Source organism: Podarcis vaucheri (assembly GCF_965113315.1).
Source record: "Podarcis vaucheri genome assembly, chromosome: 1".
Classification (NCBI taxonomy): Eukaryota; Metazoa; Chordata; class Lepidosauria; order Squamata; family Lacertidae; genus Podarcis; species Podarcis vaucheri.
The window spans coordinates 4,292,062-4,312,683 of record NC_138759.1 but is presented as its reverse complement, the minus strand read 5'-3'; the positions used below and the strand labels follow the sequence as shown (position 1 = coordinate 4,312,683).

At 46.9% G+C, this 20,622-nt stretch overlaps 1 protein-coding gene across 6 annotated transcripts in view; it reads left to right on the top strand.

The window, feature by feature from the left end:
- TRIM9 (tripartite motif containing 9) overlaps positions 1–20,622 on the top strand; it is a 75,432-nt gene that overhangs the window by 29,593 nt on the left and 25,217 nt on the right. For all 6 annotated transcript variants that reach the window (XM_082217207.1, XM_082217203.1, XM_082217204.1 and 3 more), the window contains exons 3-5: positions 972–1,094; positions 14,744–14,854; positions 17,688–17,841. In XM_082217207.1, coding sequence (XP_082073333.1) covers positions 972–1,094; positions 14,744–14,854; positions 17,688–17,841 — 388 coding nt within the window. The remainder of the gene's footprint in view (positions 1–971; positions 1,095–14,743; positions 14,855–17,687; positions 17,842–20,622) is intronic.

The window sequence follows — 20,622 nt, the reverse complement described above, 5'->3', positions numbered from 1 at the left end:
CGCAAGACGAAATTAATTCGTTCTGCGAGTTTTTTGGTCTTGCGAAGCACGGTTTCCCATCGGGTATTAACGGTTTTAAGAAAAAGGAAACAAACTTGCAAGACGTTTCTGTTTTTCGTCTTGCGAAGCAAGCCCATAGGGAAATTCATCTTGCGAAGCGACTCAAAAAACGAAAAACTCTTTCGTCTTGCGCATTTTTCGTCTTGTGAGGCATTTGTCTTGCGAGGTACCACTGTATAAATAAAGTGGAAGTAGACAAAAATAAACACTCTTTCTCATTTTACTGTAGGTTTTGTTTCATTTCAAAAAGTGTAAATTTATTTTATGGTTTATTATGGTTTATATTTTGAATTAGATATATATACAGGGCACCCAAACCCTTTAAGTGCTTAGGGTCTCTAAAGGTCTTAATCTGGCCCTGATCCACACTTCCTCTTGTCCCACTGCTTCCCCCACCCCCAGGCAAAACTGCTCTTTAGCGCTCAGTTGGAGCAAACAGCAATCTGGTTTTTGCACAGATTGCTGTTTGCTCCGATTTAGAGCTAAAGACTGGGTTTTTCCTAGGAAAGGAGCAGGGCAAGGTGGAAACTGCTCAGGTCCATGCTTTCCTTAGTTGAGCGGTAAATGTGCACAACAACCAGCCATTGTGCACATTCACCAGGCCGCCTGTAGAATGTGCACATCATCTGCACACGAAATGTGTACGTTTCTTAGTCAATATCTGCCACCTCCAGCGGGCCTTGGGGAATCTTCATGCAGCTCAGGAGAGCCTTCCCCAACCTAGTGCACTCCAGATGTTTGGGGCTGCATCCCTCATCCGCCATACCCCCTGGGACCGATGTGCATGCTACTCTGCAACATCTGGAGGGTACCAAGTCGGGGTAGACTTGCATGAAGACAAGACCATGTAATAGGAGCTGCTTCAACTGTCCCCGTTACTGGGACCATCTCACAGGTGTTTTGCCCCACAGGAGAACAGCGTGGAGTTTGAAGCCTGCCTCGTCGCCCAGTGTGATGCCCTCATTGATGCCCTCAACCGGAGGAAAGCTCAGCTGTTGACGCGGGTCAACAAGGAACATGAGCACAAGCTGAAGGTTGGTCTGGGGTGAGGGTGGTGGTGATGTATCTGGGGGTACCGTACGGCCCTTGGACAAGAACGGCCAGCAAGGTTGACATGGGTGATGGACACAGATGGGAGACAGTGGCAAGAGGGGAGAATACCCGTGTGCTGGGGTCCTACTTGGGGGTTTCTTATTGGGGCTACGGGTTGCCCGCTGTGAGAAGAGGATGCCGGACTCAGTGGGCCATCATCGTGGCCCAGTAGAGATCTTCTGCCGTTTTTCTGACTGTTTGTAAACAAGACAATAAACAGGTGGGGGCTGGCTGAGGGCAGACTGAGGTTGGTGAGATAACATCCATAAAGGTAAAAGGTAAAGGACCCCTGGACGGTTAAGTCCAGTCAAAGGTGACTATGGGGTTGCGGTGCTCATCTCACTTTTCAGGCCAAGGGAGATGGCGTTTGTCCACAGACAGCTTTCCGGGTCATGTGGCCAGCAGGACTAAACCACTTCTGGTGCAACGGGATACTGTGACAGAAACCAGAGCGCCCAGAAACACAATTTACCGTATTTTTCGCCCCATAGGACGCACCGGCCCATAGGACGCACCTAGTTTTTTTTGGGGGGGGAATAAAGGGGAAAAAAAATATTCCCCCCCAGGTGCGGGGCTGGGGTGGGGGAAGCCCCCAGAACAGGCTGCTATCCGCAAGCCATGGGAGCCACAGCTAGCGGAGCGCTGCGCGAAGCCCGAAGCTTGGGGCGTGCTGAGCTCAGCGCGCCCCAAGCTTCTGGGTGCTGGCAAGCTCTCCGCTAGCCCTGGGAGAGCTGCATCTCCCACGGCTAGTGGATAGCTTCCTGAAGCCTGGAGAGCGCGAGGGGTCGGTGCGCACCGACCCCCCTCGCTCTCCAGGCTTCAGCGAAAGCCTGCATTCGCCCCTTAGGACGCACACACATTTCCCCTTCATTTTTGGAGGGGGAAAAGTGTGTCCTATAGGGCGAAAAATACGGTGCCTTACTGCCACAGTGGTACCTATTTATCTACTTGCACTGACGTGCTTTCAAACTGCTAGGTTGGCAGGAGTTGGGACGGAGCAACAGGAGCTCACCCCGTCACAGGGATTCAAACCGCCAACCTTCCGAACGGCAAGCCCAAGGACCACAGCACCACCCGCATCCCTGAAATATAGATCCATATAGGTAGCTGTCTCTCTACATTTGTGAGAACTGGTGCCCTCCAGTTATTTTGGATTTCAACTGCCATCGCCTCAAGCCTGCACATTTGCTTTGCTGTTGTTGTTTAGTTGTTTAGTTGTGTCCAACTCTTTGTGACCCCCTGGACCAGAGCATGCCAGGCCCTCCTGTCTTCCACTGCCTCCCGCAGTTTGGTCAAACTCATGCTTCTAGCTTCGAGAACACTGTCCCACCATCTCGTCCTCTGTCGTCCCCTTCTCCTTGTGCCCTCCATCTTTCCCAGCATCAGGGTCTTTTCCAGGGAGTCTTCTCTTCTCATGAGGTGGCCAAAGTATTGGAGCCTCAGCTTCAGGATCTGTCCTTCCAGTGAGCACTCAGGGCTGATTTCCTTCACAATGGAGAGGTTGGATCTTCTTGCAGTCCATGGGACTCTCAAGAGTCTCCTCCAGCACCAGAATTCAAAAGCATCCATTCTTCGGCGATCAGCCTACTTTATGGTCCAGCTCTCACTTAAAACCATAGCTTGAACTATACGAACCTGCACACACAATTCAGGGGTAGCTGAGCACGGCTTCTCCCTGCTCCACCCAGACTCCCTGAAGCCCCCACCTGCCTCCAGCGCACGCAGGAATGATTAGAGTGCTGGGATGATTTAGGGATAAGGGTGCCGCCACCATGGGAGGGAGGGGGCCTGGAAACTGCCGTGGCAACAGTTGCCATAGAAACACCCGGAGATGGAGGGAGGGAGGGATGGCAGTGTGTGTGGCATGCGGAAGACCAGCAGCAACAGATAAGCCCAGGGAGAATTGACCTTGGAGATGGAGGGCAGCTGCCTGTGTGCTGTGCACACTCCCCTCCGAGGAAAGGTTATAGCTCCTCTCCCAGGAGGGGGTTTGCGGCTGCACAAGAGAATTGATTGAAAGGAAATGGACTAGCGGAGGAACGAGAGAGTCCATCTCCCGGGCATTTTCACTGCACCACTGCAACACAGGCTGAATGTAGGAAGAAGGTTGCTCCTAACTGGGTCGGCCGGAGCCAAAAGTCTCTCCCCCTGGGAATAGTCAAAGGCAGCAGTGCTGAGATGTTTTCCAGCCCAGTAAACTCAAACACATTTCTGCCTATTCAGCAGAGGATTCCAGTAGGTTTCCCTGCATGCACAGAGGCGTCCAGCTCAGAGCTTTTGGCTTTCCACCCTCATCCTTCCCTTATACCTCTCTCTCTCTCTGTATCTTTGAACACCGCTGGCATTTTCAGAGCAGAACTGAGATGTCTCTTCAAAGCAAACCCGTGTCACTCCTTACAGTAGAATGGGGCTGCAACAAGTTTTTCTGGTACCCTGCACAGCGGTTGGGGTGGGGTGGTTGATGCAAACTGAACCATAGAATTGCAGAGTCGGAAGGGACTCCACCGCGCATCTGGTCCAACCCCCCGGCAATGCAGAAATATCTTTGCCCAACGTAGGGCTCAAACCTATGACCCAGAGATTAAGAAGTTTAGGGAAGTTTTTAATGTTTGATGTCTTATTGTGTTTTTAATATTCTATTGTGAGCCTCCCAGAGCATTCCACAAATGGGGAGCCACCACAGAGAAGGCCCTGTTCCAGACCCTCCAAGCGTCCCTTTATTCTAGGGATGTCCCTGATTTAGAGAATCCGTCCCAATATCCTCTGTATTCAGCTTGGATCCCAAAAGAACCCAGACAGTAATTGTCAGTCAAATGCAGGGCCGGCCCACCCATGAGGCAAGATGAGAAGACCACCTCAGGCAGAAGGATCCACAAGGACAGCAGATCCCAATATAGATTGTTATTCCCTGCCTTGTTCCCAATGTAGATCTTCACTCACCCCTCCTTCCCTAGCGGGAAGGGAAGGGACGCCATTTTGTGGTTCACCTCAGGCGCCAAAATGTCTTGGGCCGGCCCTGGTCAAACAGGATGTTGCCAGAGCAATGCCATCTTAACCAGCAAGGAGCTGAGAGGGGACACACCAAATACAGACACACACACCCCAAGCCATCCAAGGTTCTGATTTGATCCTGGAATGTCCCACTTTTCCTTAGGATGTCCCTATTTTCATGGGAAATGTTGGAGGGTATGGAGTTATCCGACCCCCGAGCCGTCTGAAGGCAATCCTGTATAAGGAAGTTTTTAAAATGTTTAATGTTTTATTATGTTTTTATATATGTTGGAAGCTGCCTAGAGTGGCCGGGGAACCCTTATTATTATTATTATTATTATTATTATTATTATTATTATTATTATATCCCGCCCTCCCCGGCCAAAGCTGGGCTCAGAGTGGCTAACAACAAGTAAAAATAGCACAGTGTACATAAAATCACCTGTTGTCTTTGTCCATTGAGTTTTCTTGGCAGGGATACTGGAGTGGCTTGCCGGTTCCTGCTCCAGGTGGATCACATTTGATCAAAACTCTCCACTAAGACCTGTCCATCTTGGGTGGCCCTGCACGGAATAGCTCATAGCTTCTCTGAGTTATTCAAGCCCCTTTGCCATGGCAAAGCAGTGATCCATGATAAAATCACCGTATAGTTCAAGCCATGGTTTTCCCAGTAGTGATGTATGGAAATGAGAGCTGGACCATAAAGAAGGCTGATCGCCAAAGAATTGATGCTTTTGAATTATGGTGCTGGAGGAGACTCTTGAGAGTCCCATGGACTGCAAGAAGATCCAACCTCTCCATTCTGAAGGAAATCAGCCCTGAGTGCTCACTGGAAGGATAGACCCTGAAGCTGAGGCTCCAATACTTTGGCCACCTCATGAGAAGAGAAGACTCCCTGGAAAAGACCCTGATACTGGGAAAGATGGAGGGCACAAGGAGAAGGGGACAACAGAGGACAAGATGGTTGGACAGTGTTCTCGAAGCTACTAACATGAATTTGACCAAACTGCGGGAGGCAGTGGAAGATAGGAGTGCCTGGTGTGCTCTGGTCCAGGGGGTCACAAAGAGGCGGACATGACTAAACAACTAAACAACAACAACATCATAAAACCACATAGTCAATTAATAAAAATACATTCTAAAATCAATTCAGAATCAAATTAATGGCAACCATTGGGCTAGAGTTCTGTGAGGATTACAGAAGGAGAGAGGGGGTCAGGCTGTGCCCTAGCCAAAGGCCTGGTGGAACAGCTCCATCTTGCAGGTCCTGCAGAAAGATGTCAAGTCCCACAGGGCCCTGGTCTCTTGTGACAGAGCGTTCCACCAGATTGGGGCCACGGTCGAAAAAGCCCTGGCTCTTGTTGTGGCCCGGGACCTCCAAGATGTTTTTGTTTGAAGACTGCAAGATCCTCTGTGGGGCATACCAGGAGAGGCAGTCCCATAGGTATAGGCCATATAGGGCTTTAAAGGTTAAAACCAGCACCTTAAACCTGATCCTGTACTCCACTGGGAGCCAGTGCAGCTGGTATAGCCCTGGGTGAATATGATCCCGTGGCAAGGACCCCGTAAGGAGTCTTGCCGCGGCATTCTGCGCCCGCTGGAGTTTCTGGGTCATTCTCGAGGGAGCCCCACGTAGAGTGAGTTACATGTGTGGGGTATAAATTGCAAAGGGGTGTAATTTGGAAAAATTATCCTTATGGAATGGGATGCCCCTATTTCTATCGGAGAAATGTTGGAGGGTATGCCGTTCTCATGTTGCCACCCCATGTCGACAGGGCACTCAGAGAACAGCCTCAGATGATGAACACAGAGTTCGGATGATGAAGAAATGATCACCGCAGTTCTCAAGATGCTGGGTTCTGCTCCCTTTCCTGAATCATACAACCTGTGAGGGCTCCAAGATTGTGAAATGACAGAGTTTGTTCAGCTGGTTCTGATTAGAAGAGTGGTGTGTGTGTGTGTGTGTGTGTGTGTGTGTGTGTGTGTGTGTGAGAGAGAGAGAGAGAGAGAGAGAGAGAGAGAGAGTTTCTTGAGAGAGGAGAAGCTCAGGAGGAAGAAACAGATGACGTTTGCAAAGCTGATAATGAGCTTTGGGGTCTCTTAAAGGACTTGGATGTAACTTGAGTTCCCTTGAGCAGTTATTTACACAACATCACCCCTCAGTAATGAGTGCCCAAGCCCTCCCCGGCTCCCCATCTTCTCTGCCTCCTGGATTGTTTTATGAGCTATAAAGTTGTGTTGAGCATTTGAGTACTTCATTGTGGCCCAGAGGCAGAACTCATTTGGGTCATACCATATTCAGATTTGTTGGTCTTAGATTTGAAATTCCACCATCTTTTAATGTCATATAACTTCCTGATATGTCCTCTATGCCTTCCATAACAAAACCCACTGAAATTAATGGAAATTAATTCAGAGTGAATGTAGAACAGTAAAACACAAATCCATCAATTTTTTTTAAAATTAAACAGACCCATTTCTAGGATCTCCCTGCTGTATTCTTCCTTAGATTAATATAATAATATAATATAATATAATATAATATAATATAATATAATATAATATAATATAATATAATATAATATAATATAATATAATATAATATAATATAATATAATATAATATAATATATAGGTAAAGGTACCCCTGCCCATACGGGCCAGTCATGTCCGACTCTAGGGTTGTGCGCCCATCTCACTTAAGAGGCCGGGGGCCAGCGCTGTCCGGAGACACTTCCGGGTCACGTGGCCAGCGTGACGAAGCTGTTCTGGCGAGCCGGCACCAGTGCTGCACATGGAAACGCCGTTTACCTTCCCGCTTGGTAAGCGGTCCCTATTTATCTACAGGCACCCGGGGGTACTTTTGAACTGCTAGGTTGTCAGGCGCTGGGACTGAACGACGGGGGCGCACCCCGCCGCGGGGATTCGAACCGCTGACCATGCGATCGGCAAGCCCTAGGCGCTGAGGTTTTACCCACAGCGCCACCTGCGTCCCGAATAGAATAGAATAGAATAGAATAGAATAGAATAGAATAGAATAGAATAGACATCCTGCCCATCTGGCCTGACCTCCCCAGCCACTCTGGGCGGCTCCCAACCGACTATTAAAAACACAATACAGCATTAAACATTAAAAACATCCCTAAACAGGGCTGCCTTCGGATGACACCCCCAAAGATTTTGAGCCCCCCCTTTTGCAAAAATGTTAAAAACAACAATTGCTAAAAACAAAAACAAATGTTAAAAACAATTTTTCAATTGACTTACCTAAGATCCAGGACAAAGCACCGCTTTTTGAAAATTCCTTCCAGACATCCTCTGAAATCCCGGCAATGTCCAGGAAAATCTGGGCGTATGACAGCCCTATGTGGACTTGCAAGTTTTTAATTCCCTGCATTTTTACTGAGGACTGGATTTTCTGTACCCGAAACTAACGCTTTTGTTTTTGAATAAAAGTAAGTTTCTAGCCCTTATGGACATGGGAAGAGTCCCTGGGGCTAGAGAAGGGCCGAGTGTGACTTCCAGCGATGCTGGAATGGGGCTTTAGGACGCACTAGAACAACTTATTCGCTCTCCAGCGCCAAGCATCATAAATGATGCAGAAAGATAAATAACCATGCATAATGTGGCACTAATTATGCAAAATATATTTGCATTGCTTTATGAGCATCATTTATTTAGAGTGCAGCATTTGTCTTTGCAGTGGCTCAGAGGCTGGGTTTTAAATAATGCACAGCATACCCGGGCCAGTTTTTAACTCTTTGCAGGGCCAAGGCTTTGTAGCGTCCAGATCAAGGGACGTAATATTCCTGCTCGATTCTGCCTTGGTCAGGCCACACCTGGAGTACTGTGTCCAATTCTGGGCACCACAATTGCCCATATTGACAAACTGGAATGTGTGCAAAGAACAACAACCGAGATGATAAAGGGTCCGAACCAAGCCTTAGAAGGAATGTTTGAGGGAGTTGGGTATGTTTAGCCTGAAAAAGAGGAGACTGAGAGGAGATATGAGAGCCATCTTCAAATATCTTTTTTTGTTATTCTATCATCATCATTATTTACTTCCAAAACCAAAAAAAGAAAAATTAGAAACATCAAATTCAACATCCATCTTCATTTTCTAACACAAACCATAACATAATTAACTAAATTGAAATATACCTAATTACTCTAAACTTCTCTTTGTTGTATACAAATACAACACAGTTTGAAATTTTACATTAAAGCTTTTATATTATAAATAATATAGCCTGAAAAAGAGGAGACTGAGAGGAGATATGAGAGCCATCTTCAGATATCTTAAGGGCTGCCACATGGAGAAGGGAGCATGCTTGTTTTCTCCTGCTTTTAAGGGCAGGTCGCAAACCAATGGATTTAAGTTACAAGAAAGGAGATTCCGAATGAACATCAGGAATAGCTTTCTGATGGTAAGAGCTGCTCAGCAGTGGAACGGGCTCCCTTGGCAGGTGATAGACTCTCCTTCCTTGGAGACTTTTAACCATAGGTTGGATGGCCATCAGGGATGCAGGTGGCGCTGTGGTCTAAACCACTGAGCCTTTTGCCTTTTGGGCATGCCAATCAGAAGGTCGGCGGTTCGAATCCCCGCTACAGGGTGGGCTCCCGTTGCTCGGTCCCTGCTCCTGCCAACCTAGCAGTTCGAAAGCCCGTCAAAGTACAAGTAGATAAATAGGTACCACTATGGTGGGAAGGTAAATGGCATTTTCGTGCGCTGCTCTGTTTTCGGTGTTCCGTTGTGCCAGAAGCGGCTTAGTCATGCTAGCCACATGACCCGGAAAAACTGTCTACAGACAAACACTGGCTCCCTCGGCCTGTAAAGCAAGATGAGCACCGCAACCCCAGAGTCGTCTGCAACTGGACTTAACGGTCAGGGGTCCTTTACCAGCCAGTGTGGTGCAATGGTTAAGAGCAATGGACTCATAATCTGGTGAACCGGGTTCGCTTCCCCGCTCATCCACATGCAGCTGATGGGTGACCTTGGGCCAGTCACACTTCTCTGAAGTCTCTCAGCCCCACTCACCTCACAGAGTGTTTGTTGTGGGGGAGGAAGGGAAAGGAGAATGTCAGCCGCTTTGAGACTCCTTCGGGTAGTGATAAAGCGGGATATCAAATCCAAACTCTTCTTCTTCTTCTTTACCTTTCCTTTTGGATGGCCATCAGTCATGGATGCTTTAGCTGAGATTCTTCATTGCAGGCTCTTGCAGTACCTTCCAACTTTCTAATTCTTTGATTCAAAGGTTTGCTGATAGGGATGAGAGATGTCTGATATTGCAAATACGGTATTTGCACAAGTAGATTCAGACACTCACCAAACCTCAGCCCTCACAGAGCTGTAGTTCCCAAAGTGGTTTAATAATCAATCTCTTTCCCCAGGAAACTATGGGAATTGCAGCTCTCTGAGTGGAATAACAAACTACAGTTTCCAGGATTCTCTGGGGGGAAGGAACAGCTGTTTAAAGTGGTATGAGCCCAGTTAAATATATAGTGTGGATGGGCCTTATTCAAGAGAATTAGAGGTAGCTGGTAGTGCGTTGAATCAGAGGCAATGCTTATCAAGTCCTTTGCAGATTTTGTCTGTAATGTGTTATTGTACAGACATGTTGGCCTTCAACTGGGCTTGCTGTTGAGGTTATAAAAAGGTCATAGGTCAGGAGTCACCCCTGGCCCAGGTCAAGCCCTAACCTCACAGGCTACAGCTCTGTCCCCCGACACCAGTTAAGGCCCCGCTGGGACTGTGTTGAACCTCCTTCTGTGAAGCTAAGATTATGAGCCATTATTGAATTTCCGGAGCCCCTGAAACTCCTTCCTTGCTGTCAGGGAACTGACATCGGAGGGAGAGGCGAAGGGGAGGCTCCCAGATGATGCTGGCGAAGGACCCAGCAGCAGGGGGAGAAACAGCTCAGTAGAGGGGGAAGCCAATCAGCACAACACCAGGGATAAAGGGGGGCAGACGGGGGAAGTGGAGAGAGGGCTCCAGGACTCTTCACTGGACATCAGTGAGGAGAGCCCAGGTCCTCCGCTACCCACGCCTTCCCTGCGCAGAAGACTCCCGCGCAGTGAGAGGAGGAGGAGAATGGGTGTCAAACAACTTTTATGTTGGAAGAGGTTCAAGAAACGCCCACTGACGGATTCTGCCAGCGACTGAGGCAGCCGCGATGAGAAGGGGCTGTGCAGTCAGAAAGGTTTAACAAGGCAAATTAACCGAGAAAGGCACCAGTTTACGCACTCATACCTATTACACTTGCCATACCTGAGACAGACCATGCACCACCCTGTGATTTATACACACGGAGTTTATGCACAGAGCAGATGGTGGCTCCTTCAATAATATTCTGAAAGCGTCAACTTTGAGTGGAGAGGCGAGAGATTTCATTATCTGGGAAGAGCAGGAACCTCGACTTAAGCTGTAAAGAAGATAAGGAGATAAAAGATGGTTTCCCCCGCAAATCCCATATTTGCAATCTCGCTCTCCAGGGCTGGGCTCATCTCCGCAAAGAGCATTAACGGAGGCCAATGTGATGAAAGGGAAGACTTTTTCAATGCTTTGCTTACTTGTCCTGAGGCTGGAGATTTTATAGGAACAGAGGAAGCTGCCTTATGCTGAATGCCATTGCATGCCCTGTAATAAATTAAGCACCCGAATACCACTGCATGACAACTGCCTACCACCAGGTAGCAAACATTGAAATCGAATACCATTAATGTAGACACCAAGCAACTGGCAAATATTTGAACATTGAGAGTCGACATCAACATTTGCAAAGGGGAGCAAATTACTGGGAACACATTGACTTCAGTTTTTTTTAAAAGGGAATGCTACTCAGAACTGTGTCTGTATATCTTATTTATATTTATTTCAGAAAATTTATAAACTGGTTGTTTGTAAAAATAAACCAATAAAACAAACCACAAAGCGGCTTACAAAAAGATAAAGCAATAAAACCAAGAAACATTTGCAATCCTTTTCAACATGCTAAAAGTTGAAATACTACAACAGATTAAAATTCACATTAGCATTTCTAAGCATCTGGGTAGGCTTAGCCTGAACAAGAATGTTTTTAGCAGGCACCAAAAAGAATACAGGGAAGGTCCCTGCCTGGTACAAGAGGCAGGGGGTTCCGATGTATAGGCGCTGCCATACTAAACAATTGAGTTCTTAGAAATGTGGAGTGGGTGTTATTTGGCAGATGTGTATCTGAAGAAGTGTGCATGCACACGAAAGCTTATACCAAGAACTAACTTAGTTGGTCTTTAAGGTGCTACAGGAAGGAATTTTTTTATTTTGACTATGGCAGACCAACACGGCTACCCATCTGTATTTGGCAGATGTGTTGTTGTTTAGTCGTTTAGTCATGTCCGCCTCTTCGTGACCCCCTGGACCAGAGCACGCCAGGCACTCCTGTCTTCCACTGCCTCCCGCAGTTTGGTCAAACTCATGCTGGTAGCTTCGAGAACACTGTCCCACCATCTCGTCCTCTGTCATCCCCTTCTCCTTGCACCCTCCATCTTTCCCAACATCAGGGTCTTTTCCAAGGAGTCTTCTCTTCTCATGAAGTGGCCAAAGTCTTGGAGCCTCAGCTTCACGATCTGTCCTTCCAGTGAGCACTCAGGGCTGATTTCCTTCAGAATGGAGAGGTTGGATCTTCTTGCAGTCCATGGGACTCTCAAGGGTCTCCTCCAGCACCATAATTCAAAAGCATCAATTCTTCTGCGATCAGCCTTCTTTGTGGTCCAGCTCTCACTTCCATACATCACTACTGGGAAATCCATAGCTTTAACTAGACGGACCTTTGTTGGCAAGGTGATGTCTCTGCTTTTTAAGATGCTGTCTAGGTTTGTCATTGCTTTTCTCCCAAGAAGCAGGCGTCTTTTAATTTCATGACTGCTATCACCATCTGCAGTGATCATGGAGCCCAAGAAAGTAAAATCTCTCACTGCCTCCATTTCTTCCCAGTGGCCATGATCTTCGTTTTTTTTTATGTTGAGCTTTAGACCATATTTTGCGCTCTCCTCCTTCACCCTCATTATAAGGTTCTTTAATTCCTCCTCACTTTCTGCCATCAAGGTTGTGTCATCTGCATATCTGAGGTTGTTGATATTTCTTCCGGCAATCTTAATTCCGGCTTGGGATTCATCCAGCCTACATACTACATGTGGCAGATGTAGTACTGCCAATTCCATCAACTGAAGTGGTTGATGGAGCACATGTTGGGTAAGGAGATCTCGTAGGTAAATTGGCCCTGAGTTATTAAGGGCTTTGTAGATAATAGCAACAGTTTGAACTTGCCCCAGTAGCAGATTGGCAAGCAGTGCCAATCTCTGAGCACAGATGTTCCATGCTGAGCATGTCTTGTTCCCGTCAGCAATTGTGCTGCAGCATTCTGCACCAACTGCAGCTTCCGGATCAAGCACAAGGGAAGACACGCATAGAGTGCATTGCAGTAATCCAGTCTTGATGGAACTCGGGTTGCCGTATCTTGAAGAGCAAAATAAAACAAAATAGGACGCTATGATGGCCATTCAAAGCAAAGAAACCCAAATTGTTCCAAATTTAACCCCTGAAAACGAGGACGTGTCCTGGAAAAAGAAGACCCATGAATTACTGTGGCAAGACCTTCCCAAGCCAGAAATGGCTCACCATTGGCGAGACTGATATCTGGCCTGCCATTTGGAATCAGTGTGATAAGGACTTCGTGTCCTCCTTTTCTGCAACTTTGCAGAAACTTGCATGAACTCAAATGTCAAACGTCATCGCGAAGAAGCAACACAATGTGCGAGCCCCTCCTACTGGATGCTTGCAGTATTGCAGTATAGGAACTTAAGAAGAGCATATGCTAGATCAGGACCTGAATCAGGATCCAGAGGACAGGATCACACTTCAAAACGACCTTGACAGATTAGAGATCTGGGCAAAAACAAACAAGATGAATTTTAACAGGGAGAAATGTAAAGTATTGCACTTGGGCAAAAAAAATGAGAGGCACAAATACAAGATGGGTGACACCTGGCTTGAGAGCAGTACATGTGAAAAGGATCTAGGAGTCTTGGTTGACCACCAACTTGACATGAGCTAACAGTGTGACGCGGCAGCTAAAAAAGCCAATGCAATTCTGGGCTGCATCAATAGGAGTATAGCATCTAGATCAAGGGAAGTAATAGTGCCACTGTATTCTGCTCTGGTCAGACCTCACCTGGAGTACTGTGTCCAGTTCTGGGCACCACAATTCAAGAAGGACACTGACAAACTGGAACGTGTCCAGAGGAGGGCAACCAAAATGGTCCAAGGCCTGGAAACGATGCCTTATGAGGAACGGCTAAGGGAGCTGGGCATGTTTAGCCTGGAGAAGAGGAGGTTAAGGGGTGATATGATAGCCATGTTCAAATATATAAAAGGATGTCACATAGAGGAGGGAGAAAGGTTGTTTTCTGCTGCTCCAGAGAAGCGGACACGGAGCAATGGATCCAAACTACAAGAAAGAAGATTCCACCTAAACATTAGGAAGAACTTCCTGACAGTAAGAGCTGTTCGACAGTGGCATTTGCTGCCAAGGAGTGTGGTGGAGTCTCCTACTTTGGAGGTCTTTAAGCAGAGGCTTGACAACCATATGTCAGGAGTGCTCTGATGGTGTTTCCTGCTTGGCAGGGGGTTGGACTCGATGGCCCTTGTGGTCTCTTCCAACTCTATGATTCTATGATTCTAGGACCTGAGCACAAGAGCAACACTCCCCTCCTGTTGTTTCCAATAGCTGGTGTTCAGAAGCTGAACCGTAGGTGGGTTCCCACAAGGCAAGACAAAGTGATAACAGCAAGAACCTTTATTGAACTGCAGAACTGGACAACAGGGGCAAAGCAACTGCTTATAGACATTTCTGGAGGCCTCGGCCACTCCCACTCTCAACGTGATTGGCTGTCTAAACTTCCAAGCTGCGAATCACAAGTCAGAGTTTAAGGGCCAATGGCAGAGGCCCAAATCCTGAAATGTTCTGTGATTGGATTAGAATGTTGTCTTATTTTATTGTTGTTCGCCGCCCTGAGCCCGGCTTCGGCTGGGGAGGGTGGGATATAAATAATAAATTGTTATTATTATTATTATTATTATTATTATTATTAATCGAATCAGAACACAAGGGCTCAGAATCCCTAGTCCAGACAACACAGACCACTGAATGCATAATAATAATAATAATAATAATAATAATAATAATAATAATAATTTATTATTTATACCCCGCCCATCTGGCTGGGTTTCCCCAGCCACTCTGGGCAGCTCCCAATCAAGTATTAAAAACAATACAGCGTTAAATATTAAAAACTTCCCTGAAAAGGGCTGTCTTCAGATGTCTTTTAAATGTCAGGTAGTTGTTTATCTCTTTGACATCTGATGGGAGGGGGTTCCACAGGGCGGGCGCCACCACCGAGAAGGCCCTCTGCCTGGTTCCCTGTAACCTCACTTCTCGCAGGGAGGGAACTGCCAGAAGGCCCTCGGCGCTGGACCTCAGTGTCTGGGCTGGACAATGGTACAGAGATAGAACAGCATGGCTCCTAGCTCTGGAAACATTGCTGTCTTGTGTGTCTCGTTGCAGGTGGTGCGGGACCAGATCTCTCACTGCACAGTGAAACTACGCCAGACGACCGGACTCATGGAATACTGCTTGGAGGTCATCAAGGAGAACGATCCCAGCGGATTCCTCCAGGTTTCTGCTTGATTCTCTTCCCCTCCTGTTCATACTCCTAAGAGAAGCGTGGATTTCCTCTTATTGCTGCAAATGCCCTAATCCAGACCTCCTTGAGTTCATGTATACAGCCATACCTTGGGTTACAGACGCTTCAGGGTGCTTTTTTTGGGTTATGGACGGCTGAAACCCGGAAGTATCGGAACGGGTTACTTCCGGGTTCCAGGGGTCGTGCATGCGGCCGCTGCAGGTTGCGAACGCTGCAGGTTGCAACCCGAGTGTCCACTGTACATTGTGGTGTTCATGACCGGTCTACTGAATGATGCTACCTAGCATTCCTAAGCAACTCAAGGCTACTTGGCCTAGGACAGGGGTCTGCAACCCGCGGCTCCGGAGCCGCATGTGGCTCTTTTACACCTTTGCTGCGGCTCCGGGGCGGATACTAGCGAGGGGAGGAGGCGCATTGTGCGCCCCGACACTCCCCACTGTGGCGGGCGCTGTTCTGGCTGTGATGTCGCATGGGGGCAGTGCATGCGTTAGTCACGCACCATCCCGACATCACCTTCCCGCCCGCTACATTGTAAGGGGCATGTACGCTGGTCACTGTATTGAAAGGGGGCATGTACGCTGGTCACTGTTTTGAAGGGGAGTGAAGAACACACACACACAAAAAGGTAACTTGTTAATTTAACGTTTATTTCTATGAGGAGGAGTAATTCTGAGGGGTCAAACAAAGAAATAATAAAAAAGTGACAAAAAGTTATTTTTATAATGACAAGTTTTGCGGCTCCCAGTTTTTTTTTCTTCGGAAACAGGTCCAAGCGGCTCTTTTTGTCTTAAAGGTTGCAGACCCCTGGCCTAGGAGGACAAGGCGCTGGTGGAAAAAGGAGGAGTTGACTGCTTGTTTGCAAGTCGCCTTGAGAAGATAAACCTGCTAGTCTGTTTAACCTTTTAAGACTCAGTCCTTCACATTCCATCAGGGATGGCCGGAGCGAAGTACAGGGACTGAGCACATCACATGCAGAAGACCCGTAAATTCAATCCCTGGTATCTCCAGTTAAAAGGATCTCAGGCGGAGTCACTGCAAAGTGTCTGAGTCCTTAGGGGAAAACACAGCTGGTATAAAGAGACAGTAGTGGGCTTGATAGACCTGAAGCTGCACAAGATGAACCATTAAATGCATCTTTTCATTTAATATGCACTTTATAAGATGCAAAGAGAAGTTGCTGAGGAGATGCAGGTTGCTGGAGGCAGAGAAGCAGAGGAGTTTGGCATCAATGGAACATTTCCCCCTGATGCAAATAGCAGCCTTAGAGGAGGGAATTTCCTCATGACTACAGCAAAGGCTTAAATCCCCTCCTTTTTGTCTTCTGTGATCTGAATTTTCTCAGGTCTGTTGTGTGGGAATCTTCAGGGAGGCAGGAGAGGATATATTGCTTATTAATATACTTCCCAACTTGTGCTAGCAACATCCTTTACTTAGCAGAGTTTTAGATTCCCCTTTTAAACGCACAGCAGAAAGCTGGTTGCAGGCTTGTTTAAGCCTCTCAATATTAGATTCCTGGTAAGTTCCCTTATATTCCTCTTAAAAGAATAAACACACCACAATCTTGTGTAAAGTATATAAAAGTCCAGTATACCTGAAGGAGTGTCTCCATCCCCATTGTTCTGCCTGGACGTGGAGGTCCAGCTCTGAGGACCTTCTGGCAGTTCCCTCACTGCGAGAAGCCAAGTTACAGGCAACCAGGCAGAGGGCCTTATCGGTGGTGGCACCCAGCCTGTGGAACGCCCTGCCACCAAAGAGAAAAACAACTACTAGACTTTTAGAAGACATCTGAAGGCAGCCCTGTTTAGGGAAGCTTTTAATGTTTAACAGACTATTGTATTTTAATCTTTTGTTGGAAGCTGCCCAGAGTGGCAGGGGAAACCCAGCCAGATGGGCGGGATATAAATAATAATAATAATAATAATAATAATAATAATAATAATAATAATAATAATTAGTTTACTCACATCATCAGTTCACAGTTGGATCCCTGAAGGCAGACTTAGTTTCAAAGTATATATGTGTGGATAATCCCAGTGTCCTCTGTTGGCTATAGCCTCTGTTGGCTATAGCCTTGGTTATAGCCTTTCCAACTTGTGTTAACAAGTTCACAATTTAGCAGAGTAACATTCCCCTTTTTAAACTCACAGCGGATGCATTAGCTCAGGCTTGCGAAAGCCTCTATAATTACTGTTCTGGTATTTCCCCCTTATTCCCTCATAAAATATAAGACACGACACAGTCTTCTATAAAAGTATAAAAAGAGTTTACTTACTCACATTCTGTTCACAATCGGATCCCAGAAGGCAGACTTAGCTTAGAAAAGTAACATACACCTGGAAACGATCTCATAAGGACACAGTCCCTTTGTCCTCTCTTAGGAGGCCAAGAGAGCATCTTTGGCTAAGCAGATGTTGCTTCTTCGATGCATGTAGTCAAAGAGAGAGAGGTGGCTGCCCTGCCCTGTGCTTTTCTTATTACCTGCACAGGTGAGGCCACGCCCACCTCAAGTCACATGCAGAGGAAGTCTGTCCCAGCCCAGAAGGAAACAGGAAGTTGACCTGCTGGCTGGACAAACATCCCCCCCCCCTTGTGTAAATGTGTTCACTCTAGGAATGTTGTACTTGGCTGCTCTTGTGTTTCACATTCCACAAGTGTATGGCAGTCAAAGGGTATCCTGTGTCTAAGGATGGATTTTGCATTTTGGCTATCAAGGCTTGTGACCTTCCTCACTCCTGGGAGGCTTCTCCAGCCCTGTATTTATCGAAGCCTCACACTCTCTGATTCACCCGTCTCCTTTGCCACCAGATCTCTGATGCGCTGATAAGGAGAGTCCACCTGACAGAGGACCAGTGGGGGAAAGGAACCCTCTCCCCAAGGATGACAACAGACTTTGATCTGAACCTGGACAGTGGCCCTTTGCTACAGACCATCCACCAGCTGGACTTCATGCAAATGAAAGGTAAATGTCAGAGCAATCCTGTCTCTGTCTGTTTGGAAGGAGTGCCAGGCATGAAAATACGAGGGGGAGGAAAGAAACAGCAGGTTTAAAATAGCCGCAAGGTAGAAATGGTTTTGGTATTTTGGGGGACGCAGGTGGCGCTGTGGGTTAAACCTCAGAATCTAGGGCTTGTCGATCAGAAGGTCGGCGGTTCGAATCCCCTGCCAACCTAGCAGTTCGAAAGCATGTCAAAGTGCAAGTAGATAAATAGGTACCACTCTGGCGGGAAGGTGAACGGCGTTTCCGTGCGCTGCTCTGGTTCGCCAGAAGCTGCTTAGTCATGCTGGCCACATGACCCGGAAGCTGTACGCCGGCTCCCTCAGCCAATAAAGCAAGATGAGCTCCCCAACCCCAGAGTCGGTCATGACTGGACCTAATGGTCAGGGGTCCCTTTACCCTTTTTAGAAATTTATTTTAGGCATGTTATCTCCCATGCTTGAACAAAGTTCTCAGGGTGACTAACAATTGCATAATAATTAAATGTCCTTTTTTTTTGGAAACACTGTTCCCTAGGAACCAGTTTTAAAAGCCGAGCTTTGATAGTGAGTCTGGGTAGATAACATTTCCATATGGACCAAGACGAGTAATGTTAACTTGTTTCTTTAGGAATGTTACCCGGCACCCCAGTCTCCAGTCTCCAGTCGGCCTGATCTAACAGGCTCTTCTTAGATAGAATCCTAGAGATTCACAACACCATCTTACTAAAAGAGGAGCACAACAGACATGGAACGCGCCAACTCATTGCGCCATTCTTATGTCCTTAGTTGCGGATGTAGCCTCTGGACTAGGAAAATGACATTCCAGTAGACTTGTAAAAGGGGGAAAGAGTATTGGGAAATGATGCATAATGAATTGAAAAAAATGTTTTAAAGTACTTTCCTAAAAAAACTAGGGTCAAAAGGTTATTTATGGATGCTGCTGCTACTGCAGCCTGTGTTTTGTTAGTCCCAAAATGGAAAACGAGCGAGGTCCCAACCAAAGAAGAATGGCAACTTAAGTTGACAGAAATATGCACAACTCATAGACTTAACATATAGACTAAGAGAACAAGAGCGTCTCCACCCCCATCGTTCAGCCCGGACACTGAGATCCAGCACCGAGGGCCTTCTGGCGGTTCCCTCATTGCGAGAAGCCAAGTTACAGGGAACCAGACAGAGGGCCTTCTCAGTAGTGGCACCCGCCCTGTGGAACGCCCTCCCACCAGATGTCAAAGAGATAAATAATTACCTGACATTCAGAAGACATCTTAAGGCAGCCCTGTTCAGGGAAGTTTTTAATATGTAGCGCTGTACTGTTTTTAACACTGATTGGGAGCCGCCCAGAGTGGCTGGGGAAACTCAGCCAGATGGGCGGGGTATAAATAATAAATTATTATTATTATTATTATTAACAAGAAGAATATACATTTAGAGAAGATTGGTAAACGTTTATTGAATATATGGGAAATAAATGTATGCAGCTGAAAATGCTGGCAGCATTAATAATAATAATAATAATAATAATAATAATAATAATAATAATAATAATATTTATTTATATCATGCCATCCCCGGCCAGAGCTGGGCTCAGGGCAGCTAACACCGGTAAAATTACAGTAAAAACATAAGGGGGGACCAATTTAAAATACAGGTTAAAATGCAATTTAAAATGCAGCCTCATTTCCCCATAGATCAAAACCATAAGGGGAGGGAAGACATAAGGGTCAGACTGAGTCCAGACCAAAGGCCTGGTGGAACAGCTCCGTCTTGCAGGCCCTGCGGAAAGATGTCAAGTCCCGCAGGGCCCTAGTCTCTTGGGACAGAGCGTTCCACCAAGCCGGGGCCAGTACTGAAAAGGCCCTGGCCCTAGTTGAGACCAATCTAACCGCCTTGTGACCTGGGACCTCCAAAATGTTGTCATTTGTGGACCTTAAGGTCCTCCATGGGGCATACCAGGAGAGGCGGTCCGTAGGTACGAGGGTCCTAGGCCGCATGGGGCTTTAAAGGTCAAAACCAGCACCTTAAACCTGACCCTGTACTCCACCGGGAGCCAGTGCAGTTAAGATAAATTCAACAGTGTAAACAAGTTTTGATAGATGCAATAGTAGAATATTGAATGGTATAGCTTTTTGTAAAATGTGCAGGGATTTATGATCTGTAAAATGAACCATGGAAAGAGAAGAAAGAAAGTCACTGATATCTTAAGGATGTAAAATGAGTATTTTAAATGGTGAAACAGAAAATTCAATTAAAATTATTTAATTTTTTTGCACCATAACACTCACTTTTTTCCTCCTAGAAAGTAAGGGGAAATGTCTGTGCATGTTATGGAGGGAATGCCTACGGGTGGCGGGGGGGATCTGCTGCAGTCGTGAGCAGAGGATCCATAGTTCCCCTTCCTTCCCTCCTCCGTGGCTCGCTTTGAAACAGCAAAGCGGGAGAAGAGCCGCTGAGTGGGGAGGAGAGAGGGACAGAGAGCCTGCTTGCTTTAAAGGAGCAAAGCAGGAGAGAGAGGAGAGGAGCCGCTTACACGAGTGTAAGCGGCTCCTGTCTGGTCGGCTCCTTTAAAGCAAGCAGGCTCTCTGTCCCTCTCTCCTCCCCACTCAGCTGGCTAAATAGCATTATTAGCAGCATCCTTCTCCACACACCCCACGCGTGCTCCTTGTCCCTTGAGTGCTTTTCCTTCCCTCCCCACTTAAAACGTGGTTACAAAGCACAGATCCACATGGATCCTCAGGATTTTTGCATTGGGCTACTCCAAACT